The sequence below is a fragment of the Mauremys reevesii genome, linkage group 2, assembly GCF_016161935.1.
Source record: "Mauremys reevesii isolate NIE-2019 linkage group 2, ASM1616193v1, whole genome shotgun sequence".
NCBI classification, from domain to species: Eukaryota; Metazoa; Chordata; order Testudines; family Geoemydidae; genus Mauremys; species Mauremys reevesii.
In genome coordinates, this window is record NC_052624.1 from 96,301,084 (window position 1) to 96,322,107 (window position 21,024).

The window sequence follows — 21,024 nt, forward strand, 5'->3', positions numbered from 1 at the left end:
CAACATCATGGCAGACAGACCGGAGAGAAGAACAGCACTTGTCGCCAGAGAGCTCACACGCTACAACATTGACATTGCAGCCCTTCGCGAAACTCGCCTTGCTAATGAAGGACAGCTGTCCGAGTCCGGCGGAGGCTATACATTCTTCTGGAGTGGCCGCAGCAGTGATGAGCATCGCGAATCTGGAGTTGGCTTTGCCGTCAAGAATCATCTTGTTCGGAAACTTGCCAGTTCCCCCAAGGGTGTGAATGACCGAAGGATAAATTCTACGAAGAACTAGATGCTCTACTATCATCAGTGCACCACACAGACAAGCTGATCCTGCTTGGCGATTTTAACGCAAGAGTCGAATGCGATGCTGCAGCCTGGGAAGGAGTCATCGGGAAAAATGGAGTGGGAAAGTGGCCTGTTACTGCTGAAAACTTGTGCAGCACATGACCTTCCGATCACCAATACGGTCTTCCGCCTCCCTACCCATAACAGGACTTCGTGGATGCAATCCCCGTTCCAAGCACTGGCATCTGATCGACTATGTCATCATCAGGAGAAGGGACAGACAAGATGTCAGGGTTACAAAAGCTATGTGCGGCGCTGACTGTTAGACGGATCACAGGCTCATAGTATCCAAAATGAAGCTCCGTATCATGCCAAAGAGACGACCACAAGGCTGTAAGGCTCTCAAAAGGATCAACGTGTCGAAGCTGAAGAACAGCCGCATCACTGAAAATCTAGCAGCAGACCTACAGAATGAGCTTGCTGATCTTCGTATTGAGGATAACGCTGAGAAAGACTGGGAGCGATTCCGCAACACTGTCCATACAGCTGCATCGAAGGTATTGGGGCCCTCCACACGCAGGCGGCAAGACTGGTTTGATGAAAATGATGCAGAAATCCAGGCCTTACTTGCTGAGAAGCACCGCCTGCATCGTGCATATCAGAACGACCCATCCTCAGCGGCAAAGAAGACCGCCTTTACCAATGCTCGCAGAACAGTACAGAACCGACTGCGGAAAATGCGGGACTTGTGGCTGAGCGCCAAAGCAGATGAAATGCAGGCGTATGCGGACAGGAATGACTATAAGCAGTTCTATGAAGCCCTCAACACACTCTATGGTCCACAGTCTTCTGGGAGCTTTCCCCTCCTGAACTCTGATGGCACTGTGCTCCTTACAGAGAAGATGCAGATTCTCCAGAGATGGGCTGAACATTTTGAAGCCGTTCTCAACTGCCCCTCAGTCATCAATGATGAGGCCATTGACAAGATGCCCCAGGTTGCAATCAATGACTCCATGGATGCTTCACCAGAAGAGGACGAAGTGAAGAAAGCCATCAACCAGCTGTCAAGTGGCAAATCCCCAGGGTCAGATGCCATACCAGCAGAGGTGTACAAAGTCGGTGGACCCGTGCTACTACGGAAACTCACTGAGCTGTTTCAGTCCTTCTGGAAGAAGGGATCCATTCCACAGGAATTTAGAGACGCGTCCATCGTGCACCTCTATAAGAGGAAGGGCAATCGCCAGGTATGGGACAATCACCGTGGAATCTCGCTGCTCTCTACAGCGGGGAAAGTTCTTGCCCGGGTTTTGTTGAACCGATTGATCACTCACCTGGAGCAGGGCTTACTGCCAGAATCACAGTGCGGCTTCCGCAAGGGACGTGGGACTATTGACATGATCTTCGCTGCGCGTCAGCTACAGGAGAAATGTCAAAAGCAGAATCGTGAACTCTACACAACTTTTGTGGACCTCACGAAAGCATTCGACTATGTCAGACGCCAGGGCCTGTGGAGGATCATGTCGAAATTCGGCTGTCCAGACAGATTCATATGAATGGTACGTCAATTTCATCACGGTATGATGGCTCATGTCCTGGATGACGGTGAAACATCTGAGGCCTTCCCAGTCACCAATGGCGTCAAGCAAGGGTGTGTTTTAGCACCCACTTTGTTCAGCATGATATTCTCTGCCACTCTGACTGATGCCTTTCAACACTGCACTGAAGGAGTAGGCCTGAAGTACAGAACTGACGGGAAACTATTCAATCTGAGGCGACTGCGTGCCATCACCAAGGTGAAGGAAACTGTACTTCGAGGCTTTCTCTTTGCCGATGATTGTGCTCTGAATGCTAGTACAGAGCCAGAAATGCAAGCCAGTATGGACGAGTTTTCATCTGCATGCAACAACTTCGGTCTCACCATTAACATCAAGAAGACTGAGGTCATGCACCAGCCAGCTCCCCACGCTCCGTACTCAGAACCATCCATCACTGTAAATGGACAGAGACTTCAGGCAGTGGACCACTTCACGTACCTGGGCAGTACCCTTTCCCGAGCAGTGTCAATCGATGATGAAGTAAACTGCAGAATTGCTAAAGCCAGCTCTGCATTTGGCCGATTGCGCTCCAACGTCTGGGAACGTCGAGGGATCAGCCTACCAACGAAGCTGAAGGTCTACCGAACAGTGGTGCTTCCAACTCTGCTGTATGCCTGCGAGACGTGGACTGTCTATCGGAGTCATGCACGAAGGCTCAATCACTTCCACATTTCCTGTCTGCGAAAGCTTCTAAAAATCAGATGGCAAGACAAAGTGCCCGATACTGAAGTCCTTATCAGAGCCAGTCTGCTGTCAGTTCACACACTGCTGATGAGAACCCAGACCAGATGGGCCGGACATGTCGTGAGAATGTCAGACGAGCGCATTCCTAAACAGCTCTTCTACGGAGAACTCACCCAGGGAAAGCGCTCCCATGGAGGACAAAAGAAGCAGTTCAAGGACACGCTGAAGACCTCTCTGAAGTCCCTCAAGATCAACACCGCCACATGGGAAACCCTCGCACTGAACCGTCCAGCATGGCGCAGCCTCATTCACACAGGCAGTAATACCTCTGAGGCGAGGCGTACTGCTGAGGCTGAAAGAAAGCGTGAGCTGCGCAAGTCCAGAGCTGCCCGCATATCATCGACAGTGCCATCACATGTCTGTCCGACGTGTGACAGGACGTTCCACGCCCGAATCGAACTGATCAGTCATCTTCGGACGCACAGAGCCCGGTCATCGAACGAATGAGTTGTTGAGGTCTTCATTGACAACGATGGACGAACATCACCACCTAAAGAGGGTGCAACATGCAGAACTAATTCCCAAGACAGTCTGCAGAAGGCGCCAGAGTGGTGAGCAAACCTCATTACACTTGCCTATTTAGACAGCAAGCTCTTCAGGGTACAGTATTCTCTCACTATGTGTTTGTAAAGCACCTAAGTACATCTGTCCTTTGTCTAAGCACTACTGCATTATAAATAATAATACATAGTACTCTCAGTCTAGGGACTTTTAACCATATGACTATCCTTCTTCTCAACACAACATACAATTGACCAAATTCTCACAAGTGGTCATCTTCAGCATAAACACCCTCATGACATGAACATATTGACCCTGGAAGCGTTTCATTTAGTGCATCGAGCAAATTTATGGGATCCGATGAGTCAACTCAGCTGCCCATGGCCTTGAGCTGAACGCCCATTCTGCTTTGAGATCTCAAATACGCGGGTGACATTGTCTGGTTGGTTCAGTTTGGTGAATCGCTGCAGCTGAAGGCCAGTCTGGTCAGGCAAGAAGCAATGCACACTGACATGTGTCCAGATAAAACTAAGTCTTTGGCCATTACCATCAAGCAGCCTCCAGTCCCAGATTACAACCAGCTCAGTATTACCCTATCCGGATGAGACATCAAGCAGATGGCAACTGTCAAATACTTCTGCAGCACCATAGACTGTACTGGAGGATGCATGAAAGATATTGGCACTCATGTAGCAGCAGTTTCTGCCTTGTTTTGGTCCTTCAGCTTGCTAGGAAACTGCAGATCTATAGAACCAGTTACACCAACTTCACCTGGATTTGGATTAGTCCCCATAAATTTAAGAATTGAAACTGTGACCTTGTAACAAGGTAGCAAACTAAGAATGTGAAGAAAAGAAGGTCCTTCTTTTCAGTGACCCACAGGCTCAAATGATAAAACACTGAATTAAGAGTCATGCTGGTAGGTGGGCACAAGCATCTTGTATCAGAACATGAAGAGAACCATTAGGGAGCTAGGAAAAGCAGATTCTAGGGGAAACCCTAAAAACAAGGAAGTTCAAGCAGGAAGCTTAGGCTAAAGCTTATGTTGTATTATTGTTTTTGAGTTACTATCAGCACAAAACCTCACGAACGAGGTGAGTTTAGCCATTAACGGTTTGATCCTAGACCTATTGAAATCAATGGAAGAGCTCCCCTTGACTTCAGGATCAGGCCCTAAATCAAGATTTGTGCGTTTTCTTGAAGGAGTCAGCCTGTTTACAGCCCGGCTCTTGAGGTCCTAGGAGTGGAGAGGAAAATGGAACATTCTGGCCCTGAGAATTTAAAGGAAGTGTCAATTTAGAAATAATGTTACTAATAACAATTACTAAAGATTATTAACCCTGATGACATTTTTCAAATTCCAGTTTACTCTTCCCTGTTTAGGCTTTTCATTTATTTTTTATTTCTCTCCACTTGAACAATGAAAAAAATGAACAAAGTAAGTTTTGCTTTTGTTTCCAGCCTGTTTCATTTTCAGGTTCTCATTGCTAGAAAATTTCAGTTTCAAAGACTTCAAGCAAAAGCCTATATGATTATCAACAATTTTTCCCTTACAATTTAAAGGAAAACATTCATAGAATTATTACTATTGGTTTTGTAAAAGCTTGTTTTTTTCAGAATCTAAATTTTGGGTCAAGGATGAGATGATAGAGTTGGGCCTCATTATTCCAGTTTTAAACCAGTTAAATCAGTTACACCAGCTTAAAACTAGACTAATGAGGTGATAAGTCAGGCCCATTAATTTTAACAGCAAAAATGTCAGGAAATTCAAACATTATGGTTCCCGCAACAAAAATAGTGAAGCCATATTAAATATATTGTTGCCTCTTTAATGAGTGTGGATACAGTGTATACCAGCAAAAGCCCAGTTTGGCCAGCATAACTGTATCGAAACTAAGCTATTTCTCCTGGCACAGCTATGTCGGTCAGGGATGACTCCTCATTCACACAGCTATGTCAGCAGAAGCTTGTATTGTAGCCATGGGGTTTTTTCACCAAAGAACCCCTAGGCAAAACCACTTGCAAGAAGCACCAGATCTCAAAAAGATGAGCCTGAAAATAACTCTCCTGTTGTACGGCCATCCGGCAACACAAAGAAACCTCAAGAAAGGTTGGAGTGCCCATCCAAAGGAGAGTGCTTTAATCGACACAATCTGTTTATTGACTATCTGGGTGACTGGGGTTACAGTATGTGGTGCCTTTAACTCTTTCTATAGGAAGTTTCCTACTGTGCTTATACATTAGCAACTCATGACATTAACATCTTTTGCTAAAACAATATTTACCCCTTTTTAAAAAAGAAATGCATCCAACTCTTATCACAGAAGCAACTAAGTACTTCTGAGACAAATTACAATCATACATTTTTCCAACTATTCCACTACCACGGTGGCTGCCAAAAAATAATTTGTTGGGGGAGAAAACAAGAAAAGTAAGAATAAAAAACCCCAGGAAAATCCAAAAAAAAAAAAAAAAAAAGAGGAGTCATTAAAAAAAAAATTAAATAAAACATAAGAGACCAAAATCCTGCTCCCATTGAAATCCGTGGGAATATAGTCAGGGAACTTCAATCGGAGCAGGATGTGGCTTGACAGACAGGCCTTACATCGTACCCTGAAGCCTTCCAGATGTAGGTTCTGGCAGACAATCCATGAAAACAAGTTACAAAGGCAGGACGCTCTACTGAGAAAATGCTGCTGGTGTTTAAAAAAAAAAAAAAAAAAATCAATCCCAGGAAATGACAGCAAGAGCCTCTCAGTAGCAATTGGGTATAGGACAAGACACAAATTTAACAGCGTTCCAAAAATGCTGTTTGTAGGTATCTATATATAGCGTAGCTGAGTGAATGTTGCTGAAGAAAATTTAACTTTAACTTTTTAATGATGCAAACTTAAAGATGCATTAACATAGTTATTTGCATTCATCAAATATAGAAGTCACTTGTCCTGGTAGAATCCTCTATTCACATACACATGCTGGAACACATATGCATATAAAAGATGCTTTTTAAACATCATTCTCAATTTACAGAAAGACATAGGCCAAAATAATCAGACTTGGATGTCTAAAAGTAGGTGGTAGCTCTGGGCCGTGATGGTGGTGATGAGAGCCATTTTAGGATATAGATAGGAGGTGTAGGAAGGATAATCTCTTTGCCTTTAACATTTGTTTGACCCTTAGTCCAAAACAGTACAGATCGTCTGACCTTTTGAGCATACTGCAAACTCCATCTATTTGGACATGGGGTTAAGAATAGTGGGGAGAGGACTCATCTATGGCAGTAGGGCTAGGTGGGTTGTATGCAGAGTAAAGATAATTGTTTTCTTGCGGTATTTTGTAATGGGTGAGATCTGCCACTACTTTTCTTTTTTTATATTTTTTTTATTTTAACTGAACTTCGTCCTTAATAATTGCCAAGGAAGCCTCTAAGATAGGCTTCTTTTAGTGTGTTAAATTGAGCTACATTTTCACTAGCAATTGAAAAAAGTTTTCTGGACTAAGCTGTCAATCAACAATGTTGTTAGCAAGAAGCCGGCTCTTAGATCCATGCCTAATAAGCTTATTAAATTTGGAAGCCAGTAGAAGGAGGATTAACAACCATACTTGGCAGCCTGATACTGTGTTTTTCATTGAATGGGGGAAGAATTATATTTGTATTAGGTTTTGGTCTAAAACTTTGGCGTCAATAAACATAAATGTGATCAAGTGCAAAATTTTAACTATCCAAAAAACTTGCACTGAACATGGGCTAATGGTCTTCACATGTACAAGCTGAAAACAGATGACAAATACAAGTATTGTGTTTTGGGGTGGGTGGATGGGGGATAGAGGGTTTTGTAATTTTTGGAACCCAAGACTTCCAAGCCTGGACCAGTCACCACCTATAGTTTTTCCTGTGCAACAATTTACCACATGTTCCTACTTCATAATCAGCTTCTACTTTATTCAGACTGGGTTTGTATTTGCATACAATTTCTTATATTGTTTTCCATATTCAGATATCAAGCCTAAACGTGGACTTGTATCTGAAACCTTTATGCAGTTTGTATATGATTTTATAAAAAGGCTGCTGTGAAACCACAAAATATGTATCTTTAAAAACTCATTGTGGAGGGCACCAACAGGACTAAGGAAGGAAGTCAATATCCTTCTGAAAGCACGGTTGCTTCATTGACTCCTGGTCCTTTCAGCAGGGCCATTATACTGTTATGAGCTGGGTAAAACATGTTTATGGGTTAAGTTAAAACCTTGTTAAAAATTGTGTGTGAACGTGCTGCCCATTTAAGGTAGTGGTAAGAGATATTTAAGGAGTCACATCTAAAACAGAGAGAGCACAATGGAGTCTGCCCAGAAACTAGCAACATGTGAGAGAAAGGTTTTTCTGATCAGGAGGGTGAGTGTAGAAAAAGTATAGCTTGGGGAGATGTGGGGGCAGACAAGAAACTGAGAAAGACTCAGAGGCAGGAACAAAGCCAGCACAAGGCCCAAGCAATAGCCTGTAAGAAGGGGGAGACCCTGGAGAAGCCTAGTGGACAGTTTTGGGTCTAGTGCTGGCTAAAGAGGCTTAGGGCTATAAGAAGATGTCCCATTGTGTGGTTCCGCCTGTGTTTACGGAAGCAGGACTTTATACATTCTTTGTAAATAAATAAGATTACATCATAGACAATACCAGACTCCAATATCAATTTCTATTCCCATCTGGACCATCCCAGGACCCCGAACTTTGACTAGCCACTTAGAACACAAGAACGGCCATACTGGGTTAGACTAAAGATCCATCTAGCCCAGTATCCTGTCTTCCGACAGTGGCCAGTGCCAGGTGCTTCAGAGGGAATTAATAGAACAGGTAATCATCAAGCGATCCATCCCCTGTCGCCCATTCCCAGCTTCTAGCAACTTATCTTTACCCATTTGAGTTATAGGATGATGAATAAAAATGTTCTTGCCCCACCTAGCCCCATTTTTTGAAAAAGATTAACAGCAGAAACAATTTCTATTCACTTGTTTGAATGGTAAAATATTCTCATATAATTCAACTGTCAATTAAAAACATTGTTATTCACATGTTATATCATTCCAAGTATAGCAGTGGTTCTCAACCTATTCACCATTGTGGGCAGCATCCAATACTACCTGTATGGCCCGGAAGATGTCACATGGGCCGCAACCATGTGCTGACTGGGCCGCAGGTTGAGAACCACTGATGTATAGTAACTCTTTTCTCTGTTAGAAAATAGTTTACCCCTGACTACACACAACATTAAGCTATCAGGTGGGGGGGTTCAGGTGATATATACACTTACAGAGCAGAGTTTAAGTGACAAGTGGCTAGTCAAATTTCACAGTTCCAGGGAATGATCCAGTTGGGAGTAGAAATCAATGATGAAGTATGGTATTGTCTTGGGTGTAGTCTTATTTATTTACAAAGAATGTACAAAGTCCTGCTTCTCCAAAAGCAGGTGGAACCAAAAAACAGGGGACAGCAGAAACAGTTTCTATTTCTAATTGGTTAATATGCCATCTATAGCCCACAATTTTTGCGCCTTTTTCAAAAATCCCACAAACTCACATAGCCCTCCTCGCTGTTCGCCATCTCTGACAGAAGCATTCAGCCTGCACAGCTCTGCACTACTGTCATAAGCGTTGCAAGCACAGGACGCATGATACTCCGGTATTTGCAGCAGAGCCAGAAGAAGAACCAAGCCAGTGGGGAACATGATGATTTCTTGGAGAACAGATCACCATGTGACATAGCAAGAACCAATTCAAGTGTGTTGGTGGAGTGCCACTTCTGGGCCTGAAAAACGAGCACTGACTGGTGAGGAGGGAATTGCTCAGTTGCATGAAACTATAGGTACAGTATAGGGCAATATCACTGAGTACAGTCACAATTTTCCATAGGTGGTCGTGATTTTAGCTGGTATCTCACTCCTGAAGGTAACAAAGGCATAGAGAGCATAGCTACTGCTGGCGTCCCAAAGCTGCCTGGGCCCGTGTGCGGTTCACCTATCTACTGCAGTGGTATTTGCTGAAGTTATCGTTCACTAGCGTGGGAAAGTGTCCTACTGCTGAGGAAGAAATAAGACAGCCCTTCCTAGACCCTTTGGGAGAGGACTGCAGAGTACCTCCATAAAAGTTTCATTGAGATCTCTCAGGAGGATTCAAGGGACATCTCTGTGCATGTAAACAAACTGCTCCTCATGGCCTCCGCTCCCTAACTCTACAAGGGAATGGAAAGCCTATAACAACTCTACCTCTCCTTGTTGTACCACTACCTCTTCTAGTTAGTAGGAGCAAATCAATGAAAAGTCAATAGCTGTGTCCTGCTAAGCTGGGGTTGCCATCAGTATCATTGTAATGGGAAATACAATTACACACTTTCCTGAGGTTCCTTCCTCTGCACTGGGCTTACCCATGCTTGACAATCAGGGCTGATTAGACAGTGGTAAAGTCTCAAACAGTCCTGGTTCATGACATAGCTAGATTCCCTGGTCGCATGTCCCCCATCCTCCTCCTCTTCCTCCTCCACCTCCTCCTTGCTGTTTAGGCCAGGGACCTGTGGTTTGGGCTTCTTGAAAGTATCCACTGTGGTCAGCAGGACAGAGGGGTCTCTGCCAAGTACGGCACACTGTAAAAGCAGCATGTCTGCGGCTCGGCACCAGATTGACTGTAAACCTCCCTGACCTTCTGATATGCCTGCTGCAGTGCCTTCACTTTCACACAGCCCTGCTGCTGATCTCTGTTGTACCCCCTTCTCCTGCATTCCGTGTGCAAGCTGCTCATAGATGCTGATGTTTCTATGGCTGGTCCATAGCTGTGCTTGCACAGCTTCTTCTCCCCACAGGCCCAAGAGAACCAATACTTCCTGTCTACTCCAAGCTAGAGAGCATGTGGCCAGCATGGTCAGCTAAGCAGTTGTACGCAAGAATGGAGAGCAGCTCGGTATGCTTGCCAAACTGGACAATCAGAGAAAGGCATTTTAAACATGTTGCAGGGCTTTACAGGGGAGGGGGGCTTTTCAGTCTCTGTGACCCCTGGACAATGGAGTTCACAATTGTGACCAGAGCAGTCAGTGCTGGGCATTGCAGGACAGCTGCTCGAGGGCTATTAGGGTCGACATAAGTAATGTAACGTCCACACTCGTGCTATGTCGACCTCGATATTTCACCCATGGATCAATGCTTCTCAGGCAGCTGGTGTTACGACGTCAGTATAACGGGAGGCTTACATCGTTGGGAGACAAATTTTTAGTTTAGACATATGCACAACTCGGTCGATGCAAGGCGCCTTATGTCAACCAAACTTTGTTGTTTAGACCAAACCTAAAGTCTTGTGGATTTATGGAAGAGCAGTCAGGTTGCACTGTTGCTTCCTCCTGCTCTCCTTCCCTTAAATTTAATGCATAACTTCATAGTTTCTGTGTACAGAAACAACTATACTGCTATATAGTTGTAAAACACTCTTTATTCTCTCCTGTGGCTCTCTTGTGACATACAGGTGACCTTGCTTTAACAGAACAAAGCTCTAGTTTCAAATGGAGAGGGCGGGAAAGGGGCGGGAAAAGATGCAAAGGGTTACCTGCAATAAATGGACATTTCAGCTTTACAGACAGTTTACCTGGCGATAGTCTTTTAAAGCTGAAACAGCTTTGGCTCATTTAACTGGAGACAATGTGATTCCAGACACCAGTGAAATAACTATAACATCAATATAGCCCATATAAACTTAAGTTTTAAGAGGTTCTTAAAATAATCATCTTGATAAAACCTCAAAGCCCATTCAAGTTGATGAAAAGGGTAAAGAGACTATCAAAGAATACATCCTCTTCTGAAGGAATCAAATCCAAGTCCCAACTACCACCCCTGGAACTGGTGTGGTTCTGATGCACAGTGGATATGGGGAATAGGATATAAGGGAGACAGCCCCCACAAATGGCTCACACTCCCAGGGCGAGTGCAAGGATGTTTCGTGCCCTAGGCTAAATTTCCACCTTGCACCACCACCCCCCGCGAAACCTGTGGCAGCTCTCTGCCCCCCTCTCCGCCCTGAGGCACCCCCCCCCACAGCAGCTTCCCCCCTCTGCCCTGAGGCACCCCCCCGCGGCAGCTCCCCCCAGCCTGGGGAGCTGTGCGGCAGCTCCCCGCCCCAGCTCACCTCTGCTCCGCCTCCGTCTCGAGCATGCTGTTGCTGCTCCACTTCTCCCGCCTCCCAGGCTTGCGGCGCCAATCAGCTGTTTGGTGCCACAAGCCTGGGAGGGAGAGAAGCAGAGCGGGGTGGTGTGATCAGGGGAGGAGGCAGAGCAGAGGTGAGCTGGGGCGGGGAGCGGTTCCCCTGCATGCCGCGCCCTCCCTTACTTGCTGCAGGCGGCCCTCCCCACACACCCCTGCCCCAAGTCCCTCCGCCTAAATACCGATGACGACCAGGGCGGCCGAAGATCTGGTCGTCACCAAAGGATCTGAAATGCCGCCCCCCCAAATGCTAGCTCCCTAGGCAACCGCCTAATGGGTTGCACCGGCCCTGCACACTCCCCACATGATGTGAGAAATAGTTTCATGGAACTCTTTGTGGGCCAGGATAGAGAGCAAGGCAAGAGGATTCTCTGCTATGCAGAGCCTTCCCCTCTGCAGGAGGGCTGATAAGGAAGTGGCCACCAGGGAGCTACCTTGCTGGTGGACTTGAGCAATGAAAGATGTGTCTTTCTCTTTGATCCTCCTCATCTGGCAGAAGTTATGAAATGACAGAAGTTGTATTGGGGCCCCCTTAAACTAAATAAGGTCAACACTTATGCTGTAGATGAAAGGGCTTTTGTACATCAAAAAGTAAAGTTTGAGTTACACGTGAGAACAAACAGAAATCCAGTGTAGATTATGGCATACAATGCTCCACGATAGAAATATTGCTGAGTAAATGGACCTAGCATACCCTACTACCCAAAGATTCCAAGTACTAATCAGGTGAAGGCCTGTCTAAAGCATACAGCAGCACACCAATATTAAGGAGACAAAGGCATGGTATGGAGCTCTCAAAGTCCACTGTAGTTTAAGTTTAGTAAGACTAGTCTCACTGCAGAACCCACAATGGGCAATCTAGGCACAACCAACCCGCGCAGAAAGGTTATAAATAAACCATAGGAGGGAAACAGAGGTGGTACACTGTAGAAGGCCCTAGATCTTTTAAAAAAAGAAAACAGAGCTGCTTTTTAAATGATTTCACAAACTGTAATGTGACAAACTGTTATGAGCCCTGTGCATCTGCTGTATCACACGTGAACGGTTATGTATACATCTACCCCACGCCACATAGCTGTGCCGCAGAATCTAAGTTTTCATTTTTTTAAAAGTATCTAGGCCCCTTGGTTGCAAAAATAACATTCCGAATGTGAAACAAATCTAAATCAATGGAATACTGTCTGTAGAGACAGTTTCTCAGAGAAAGCTGGAGAGCCACTTAGTACCTTCCCCCTCCCATTCATTGCAATGGAGCATTAACTGATGCCTGCCACTGACATTTTAAATATCACCATTTGCTATGCCTTCACTGCCAAACTAAATGTTTTCCATTTCAGGATGACTAACGCACCTTAACTATCCCGCTGCAAAATCCTAGTGAAGACAAAGCACTGTAGTTTTACATTGAGATGAACTAGGTGAGGCCCACTGTGTGAGTTGGAGGGGAGTTGTGGGGGAAGGGGAGATGGTACAAAATATATCGGAAGGACAGAACAGGTTGCGCTGGTGTGGGTGTGGCAATACATGTGAAAGGAAGTGTAGAATCAAATGAAGTAAAAATCTTAAATGAACCAAACAGTACCATTGAGTCTCTATGGATAGTAATTCCATGCTCTAATAAGAAGATTATAACAGTAGGGACATATTACCCACCACCTGACCAGGTTAGAGACACCATTACAATAAAAAAAACTCAGTAATAATGGGGAATTTCAACTATCCCACATATTGTCTCAGGCCAGCCTCCTCATCAGCTTTAGGCCTTGTCTATATATGAAAATTTCATCAACTAAACTAAAGGTATCAGAGGGGTAGCTGTGTTAGTTTGGATCTGTAAAAGCAGCAAAGAGTCCTGTGGCACCTTATAGACTAACAGAAGTTTTGGTGGCATTTTAAACTGATTTAGTTAAGCCAGTGAAAATCCCTGTGTAAACACTTTTACGGTTAAAATCATTTATCTTATTTCCATTTAGTTTAAATGGATTAGGAATCAGTTTGAAATATACTGAAATAAGAGTGTCTACACAGGAATTTGCACTGGTTTAACTAAATTGGCTTAAAAGCAAATTTAAATTAAACCAATGCAACTGTCTAATATAAACATAAATTGGTGCAGTTTACCCAAGGCCTCAGGCTCACAGAATACGATTTGAAAGGGATATAGTTAATCCAGTGTAAACTCAGGTGTGCGCACACTCTTATTTCAGTTTAAGATTGGCCTATTTCAGTTTATCTTAAACCGAAACACACAGGCACTTGCACCAATTTAACTCAATCTGTTTAAAGCATTTTTTAAATTAATATGGTACAACTTTGTACCCCAGTTGCACAACGTGCCCCCTCTCTTTATGTCCTCAAGGGACGATTCCCATCACAATAACATCAAATTGGCTCTACTAGCAACACATGAAGGGGAATATTAGGCCTTATATATTAACCTTTCAAAGTAATAGATAATAATCGAGCTGTCCTTCAAACCAAGAACCTAATTCTTAATGTTGTGCACACAAAATATGCTTATTTGCAGGGTAAAGACTCCTGAAAGAGATTTAAATAGTAAGAAGAGGTACAATACCAGTGGGAAGGAGACATTCCAGCGGAGTAAACTCATGTTCCATAGCTTATTAACTTTCTGCTTTTAAAAAAAACACAGAGAACGATGTGTTAAGATTCTAAATTCTTGCAAACCTCAGCTGTCAATTAAACCTCGCTTATTTTATTAGCATATTCTTGAAAAAAGCACAGTTCAAGTTTACTCTGAGCGGAGGAAATGTACAGACCAATGTTTGTTTTCCAAAGAAATAAACAAACAGCTTTAAAAGCATTGTAGGCTGAGCTGCGGGTCACTTCCAGCACGCAGGGCGAGTCCGTTTCACATTTGGCTCTTGCCAAAACCTGATACGTTTCGCCACACGGCGCCAGCGCTTAAAGCCAACGCAGAGCGGGGCAGGAGCAGGAACTACGAGCATCCTCTATTTGCTGAGCTGAAACAGCTGCTTTTAGCTGTAAACGCGGCTAGCAAACTGGGAGGGGGCTCCACGTTTAGATCTGAAAGGCAGAAGTGAGAAGAGGAGGCAGAGGTGGGGGGGCTTTCCCCCCTAGGAGCCTGTACCCCACTGGGGGGGGGACGAGTAGGTCCCCCCCACCCCCCAGGGAAGCAAAGGGTGACAAGAGGCGCCTCGGAGGCAGCAGCAGCAGCAATCGCGGGGGCTGCTGAGCACGCAGGTTTCAGCCTAGGAAGCAGCCGCAGCAGCAGCAGCTGACCGTGCAGCGCCCCCTGCACCAAGCACGGGAAGGGGGAGCGGGGCGCTCGCGCCGGGTACCTGAGCCTGTTCCCTGCTGCTGCGGGGCCTGGCGCTAGGGCGGGCGCGTGCAGGTGTCCGGGGGGGAGAGGCGAGGACAAGGGAAGGGGAGGAACGGCGATGGCATCGATTCCGGCGCCGATCTGTTGCTCCGCGATCGATTTAGAACGGCGGCCGCAGGAAGCGCGAGCGGGAGAGTGCCCAGCCCATGCAGGCAGAGAGCGGGAGGGTGCGTGCAGGGGGCAGGGAGTGCAACTGCAGATGTCCTCGCAGGCTGAGCACCTTTCGCGGCTGCTGCCGTCTCTAGTGGGAGCTGCAGGTGCCCAGCTCCTGCGAGATCATTCCTGGCTTGTGCGTTTTAGATGCCTGACTTCAGGCACTCACCCACCTCTGTGACTTTTGGCCCAACCGAATAAGCTGTAAAGAGAGAGAGAGAGATGACAGCTCTTTGTATTTAGGCTCTGCCCTCTTGTATGAATGCTTTACTAACCCCACGTGGGGCACTAGTAATTTGCACTGGCTTGAAAATGTTATATTTTGCGGGGGATGGGAGAATGGGAGACATCTTTAAAGGAAAAATATTAAGCTCTACAATCAATCTGCAAAGAAAGTCAGCAAGAGGACAACAGCTACAAAAAGAAAAGGGGTGCTTTAATAGCAAAGACAACTCAGATTTTCTTGCATCACCTAAATAGTGTAGGATATATGAGAACAGCATGCTGAGGAGAGTGGCAATGACCCAGTTCTGCTCCCTGTAAAAGCAAGTCAGACCAGCTTTCCACCACAACCCCTGCCAGCAAACCAAAAGTCATAGAAGAAATAGGTGCAGAAAAAGAGTTGCAAATAATACAAAAAAGCTTTTGCTGATGTTTGAATATTTTATATTTTTTTTCAGTTAGTGTCATTACTGGATGTGTGTAACAAAAAACAACTTGGTAAGAAAAAATTGTGGGAGAGCCCATTTGTTTTTTATTTCTCTTGAACTAGATTTGGGTGGAGTGATATTTTGGGAAAAATATTAAATAAAGCTGAAGGACTGCAAAGAACAGTGTTAAAAGCATTGTATTAAGATGTGAGGAAGTACAGTTCTAGGGTTACAAATTGCAAGATCTCTGGGACAAAAATTGTCTGAGTTTGATTCTGCAAACACTATAAGGCATGGTCCATTGACTTCAATTTAAGTACTTATATTGCTCTCATCACTGTAGTATTTGAATGTTACAGTCATTAATGGACTTCTTGCTTCAGAATATCCCCCTGTGAGACAGGAAAGTACTACTTCCATTTTAGAGATTGGGATCAGAGGCACTGCGTAGATTAAGTGACCTGCCCAAGGTCACACAGGAGGGCTGTGGCTGATCTGAGAATTTATCCCAGATCTAAAGTCCCAATTGAGTACTTTATCCCACTAGACCAGCCATCCTACCCCAATAGAACTATTTAGGGTGGTATACTCTTTGGGTCTGATCCAAAGTGCATGTAAGTCTATGGAAGGGCTTTAACTGATTTTAGTAGGCTTTGGTTGAGGGCCTGTAGCCAGTAGAAAGTACACCTCTACCCCGATATACCATGACCCGATATAACACAAATTTGGATATAACACAGTAAAGCAGTGCTCCGGGGGGGCTGCATACTCCAACAGATCAAAGCAAGTTCGATATAATGCGGTTTCACCTATAACATGATAAGATTTTTTGGCTCCCAAGGACAGCGTTATATCGGGGTAGAGATGTATGTGTTTAATTAATGAAGAGCCTGACTCTGCACAGGCTTACAGATTATCAGTGCTTAAATTAATAATAATGAATGTTGTAGATCTGTGTTACTCTGAGATGTAAAGCTGAATATATTAAGATAACTTCAGATGTGTACTTGTTGGTATAACAAGTGATTATATAATGGCTAATGCTAATAAAAATCAATTTAAAATCTAAAGGTGTTTTTTAAAAACAAAAAAAACTTTCTTTGTATTAACTTTTTCCAAACAAATGGAGGTGTTACATGAAGCAAATGAGAGAAACCATCATGCTTAATCACACAAAAAAACCCAACACCTGTTAGAAACATTCTGGTTTAGGATTCTTTATATGATTATGCAGTCAACATACAAATAATAACTATCACCCTAAATTATTAAAACTAAAAGAATCTGGGGCCTAAGGTTGCAATTCTATAACAGGACTCCTGCATCTGTATGGAAGTTAATTGTCTTCAGGGGGATTCTATGCAGGCATAAAGGTGCACTCATGCAGCTCAGATTGCAGGATCAGGGCCTGGATTACTGTATCCTTTCTGAGGTCTACTTTTTTCAATGCTTTTGGCTTGGATCATGAAACTAGACTTCACATAAAAGGATTTTGTTCCTAGTCAGTTTCACTTTCTAGTTTCCCTGCACTCACAATATAGAAGGATGATCTTTAAATCTAAATAAGCATATTTTCTTTTATATTTAAGAAAGTCATGGAAACTGTTTCCATTTAAGATTGGGTTTTGTAAATGTATGCAAAATATATAACAACAGAAAAACAAACAAACAGCATGAGGCCTAAAGTATCTGACAATGTCTCTTTAAATTTAACTTTTAAAAAGTTCTGGATGGTTCGATCATTGTTCTTTGAGGCCCTGAAAATACGGCTTTTAGTTGCCATCTTTTAGGTTGGCGTCTGATTTTGCTGATATTTCATATTGACACTACTAGAGCTGGTTGTCCTGTAACTAATGCCCTTTCTTACTTTATGTTACTTCTCAACATCACCTACCATCTCTTTCTTTTTTGAGTTCTCAGTGTGTTTTCCTGGGTTTCAAGTCCTGCTTTGACTGGCAGCCTCTCAGAGGAAATAGAAGATTGCTCTTTTTTTTGGCAATTTAGAGGAATTATACTGAGCCCTGCAGTAGAGGGCAGCAAAGGAACATGGCTCAAGGATTCAGATGGCAGTTGCTATTTTCAAGTTTGCTAGTTGCATTTATTTCCAGAAGAACAGAGACAGTTGAAGCAATGGGGCTCCTGCAAACCCATTCAACTGGAACACCTTGCTCCAGGATTTAACATGCCACCTTCTCTTCCATTCAAACTCTATATTATGTTGGTTCAGAGGTCGTGTCAGAGAAGAGGAAGAGAAATAGGTAATGTATCCAGAAATTATATATGCATTGGGGAAATTAAGAAAGGCAAATTAAGCGAACAGAGGTTTGCAGTTAAACTGGAGGATAATGGAGCTAATGTGCCCAATATAAAGGAAACAACATCCCAGTTCCCTAGAGATATCAAGCTCTCAGTTATGACTCAGCCAGTACTGCGTAACATATGGACCTGAGGCATGATCAAAAACACACTGTCCCTAGCAGTGGACCCCATTAACAGACTCCAGTGGCTTTAGGTTTGGCAACATTGGTATGTCTACACAGCAAAGAAAAATCTGCGGTTAGCCCATGGCAGCCAATTCAGGCTCACAGGGCTCGGCCTGCAGGGCTGTTTCATTGCTGTGCAGACTTCCGGCTCAGGCTGGAAGCTCAGCTCTGGGACCTTCCCATCTACCAGAGTCCTAGAGCCTGGGCCCCTGCGCAAAGCCCAGAAGTCTACACAGCATTTAAACAGCCCCACAGCCTGAGCCCCGCGAGCCGGAATCAGCCGCGAGTTTCTCTTTGCTGTGTAGACATACCCATTGTCTCTGAAAAAGGACGTAGCCTTTAGGCATTTTTGATCTTTCAGGTGTGTTCTCCAGCAGTTTGCAAAGACATTAAGGATAAAGATTAAAATCTTCACACAATTTTACTCTTCAAAGTTAGCAAGAAAGTCAGGGCAGTGGTAGCTGAAGTGCTCTTATCTCGAAGAAGTCGGGGGGGGGAGGGAAATAGATGCAGTCTGGAAGCATTTTAATGAAAGATATTAAAAAATGGTGATGGACTTACTTTATACTACACATACCAGCAAGGCCATCCCCATGACAGCCCTTAGGATCAAATCACCTCCCTATTTCCAAATTGTCTTCCCAGTCTTGAGATTCTATATTTCAATCGAAGGATCAAACAGATCTGGACAGTATTTTGGAGCATATCAACATCATTCTTTAGACAGAGTAAAGAGCAAATTTTACATAGGCTGAGTATGCTGCTTCCACAACATACCTGGCTCAGGGAGGAATAGAATGATGGTAATTCATACCTTGCTACCACTAAGCTTCTGTGGTGCCTCTGCTCTCATTCTCTTATTTAACATTCTCATTGTCTTTTTTCTTTCAGTTTTGCTGATTGTTTTCCTAGCCATGAGTTCAGTGATTCAGTCTCTCCTGATGCTGCTTCTGCTTCACCAACATCTGAATCAACCTTTCTGGGAACAGTTTTCTGCCTGTCCTGAGTGGCTAATCTGTCCAGCTGATGTGAGGTGCTGGTTTGGAACAGCATGCCTTTTGGTCTCCCTCTTGTGTGTCTTTTCTGACCCCCCTTTCACCAGTTTTCTGCTGCTGTTTCTCTCCTGTCTTTGTCCTCCTCTCAAGTTCTGCACCTCTCCATTTGTCTTCCTTACTCTTCTACTTTAATTCCTTCTCTACTCCTTCACTGAGTTCTTTATCTGTGCCTGTGAGTATGTCTACATTGCATCTAGAAGTGAACCTCCCCACGTGGCACCACACACTTGTGATGGTGGGGTTTGCACTAGTGTGCTCAAAAAGTAGCTACAACATATACACAGCTATTTTTAGCACAATAGCAGGGGCTGCGCCACTTCAAGTCTGGGAGGCTCCATCCCAGATGCAATGTAGACATACCCTGAAAGATCTGGGTGTAGTGGTCAACTGCCTGCCAGCCACTGTTGTAACAAAGTAACCGTTTCTCTTTCTAACTGTTTCTATCACAAGGGAAGTGTTGCAGGGGGAAATCAGTCATGAGTGAGTGAGCTGACAAAGGGACCTTTCAATCCCGTCAGCATGTGCAAGAATTTGTAAGGAAACATACTTTATCTGCATGCTCTGCTGCAAGGAAGGGGAGGATTTCATGCTATCCGATCTTCCTTCTTGCTGATTGATGAGCTTTTTGAAAAAACGCTCATCTTACTTGGGTGCACCTCTTTTATCTAACATAATCTTAAAGCTTTTTAGGAGTTAACTCAGCAGCAGCAGAAGTCCCTTGATTCGAGGATGATCTCTACCACAGATTTACATTAAGAGTTAACTATACAGGAATCAGCTCACTCCACAGTGAAATGCCATCACCTCTAGGGTTAAAAAGTGAGGTGGCAAAGTTTGCAGATGATACTAAACTGCTCAAGATAGTTAAGACCAAAGCAGACTGTGAAGAACTTCAAAAAGATCTCACAAAGCTAAGTGATTGGGCAACAAAATGGCAAATGAAATGTAATGTGGATAAATGTAAAGTAATGCACATTGGAAAAAATAACCCCAACTATACGTACAATACGATTGGGGCTAATTTAGCTACAACAAATCAGGAAAAAGATCTTGGAGTCATCAAGGATAGTTCTCTGAAGATGTCCACGCAGTGTGCAGCGACAGTCAAAAAAGCAAACAGGATGTTAGGAATCATTAAAAAGGGGATAGAGAATAAGACAGAGAATATATTATTGCCCTTATATAAATCAATGGTAAGCCCACATCTTGAATACTGCGTACAGCTGTGGTCACCTCATCTCAAAAAAGATATACTGGCACTAGAAAAGGTTCAGAGAAGGGCAACTAAAATGATTAGGGGTTTGGAGAGGCTCCCATATGAGGAGAGATTAAAGAGGCTAGGACTTTTCAGCTTGGAAAAGAGGAGACTAAGGGGGGATATGATAGAGGTATATAAACTTATGAGTGATGCGGAGAAAGTAGATAAGGAAAAGTTATTTACTTATTCCCATAATACAAGAACTAGGGGTCACCAAATGAAATGAATAGGCAGCAAGTTTAAAACAAATAAAAGGAAATTCTTCTTCACACAGCGCACAGTCAACTTGTGGAACTCCTTACCTGAGGAGGTTGTGAAGGCTAGGACTATAACAGCGTTTAAAAGAGAACTGGATAAATTCATGGAGGTTAAGTCCATTAATGGCTATTAGCCACGATGGGTAAGGAATGGTGTCTCTAGCCTCTGTTCGTCAGAGGGTGGAGATGGATGGCAGGAGAGAGAGCACTTGATCATTACCTGTTAGGTTCACTCCCTCTGGGGCACCTGGCATTGGCCACTGTCGGTAGACAGGATACTGGGCTAGATGGACCTTTGGTCTGACCCAGTAGCCGTTCTTATGTTCTGACAGTTAACTAACAGAGAACAGCAACAGTATCACACAGTTCAGGACAGAAAGAAAGAGAAATGAAGTGTCCAGCTGAACACTGCAAAGGAATTTCATGTAGACAAAATGTGTGGAAAGTGCCAGGGGCCTTT

The 21,024-nt window shown here is 44.1% G+C and overlaps 1 protein-coding gene across 14 annotated transcripts in view; it reads right to left on the bottom strand.

Moving 5' to 3' along the window:
• TPK1 (thiamin pyrophosphokinase 1) overlaps positions 1–14,806 on the bottom strand; it is a 476,657-nt gene extending 461,851 nt beyond the window's left edge. For 12 of the 14 annotated variants that reach the window (XR_005593748.1, XM_039523066.1, XM_039523063.1 and 9 more), the window contains exons 1-2: positions 14,668–14,806; positions 13,920–13,976 (exon numbers count right to left, since the gene is read on the bottom strand). Coding sequence is in view for 13 of the 14 variants with exons in the window: in XM_039523066.1 (XP_039379000.1) it covers positions 13,920–13,962 (43 nt within the window). In the remaining variant the exon portion in view is untranslated. Of the gene's footprint in view, positions 1–13,919; positions 13,980–14,124; positions 14,349–14,667 lie in introns of those variants that run through there. The other 2 variants (XM_039523054.1, XM_039523053.1) reach the window with 2 other exon arrangements.
• Positions 14,807–21,024: the final 6,218 nt, after the last annotated feature.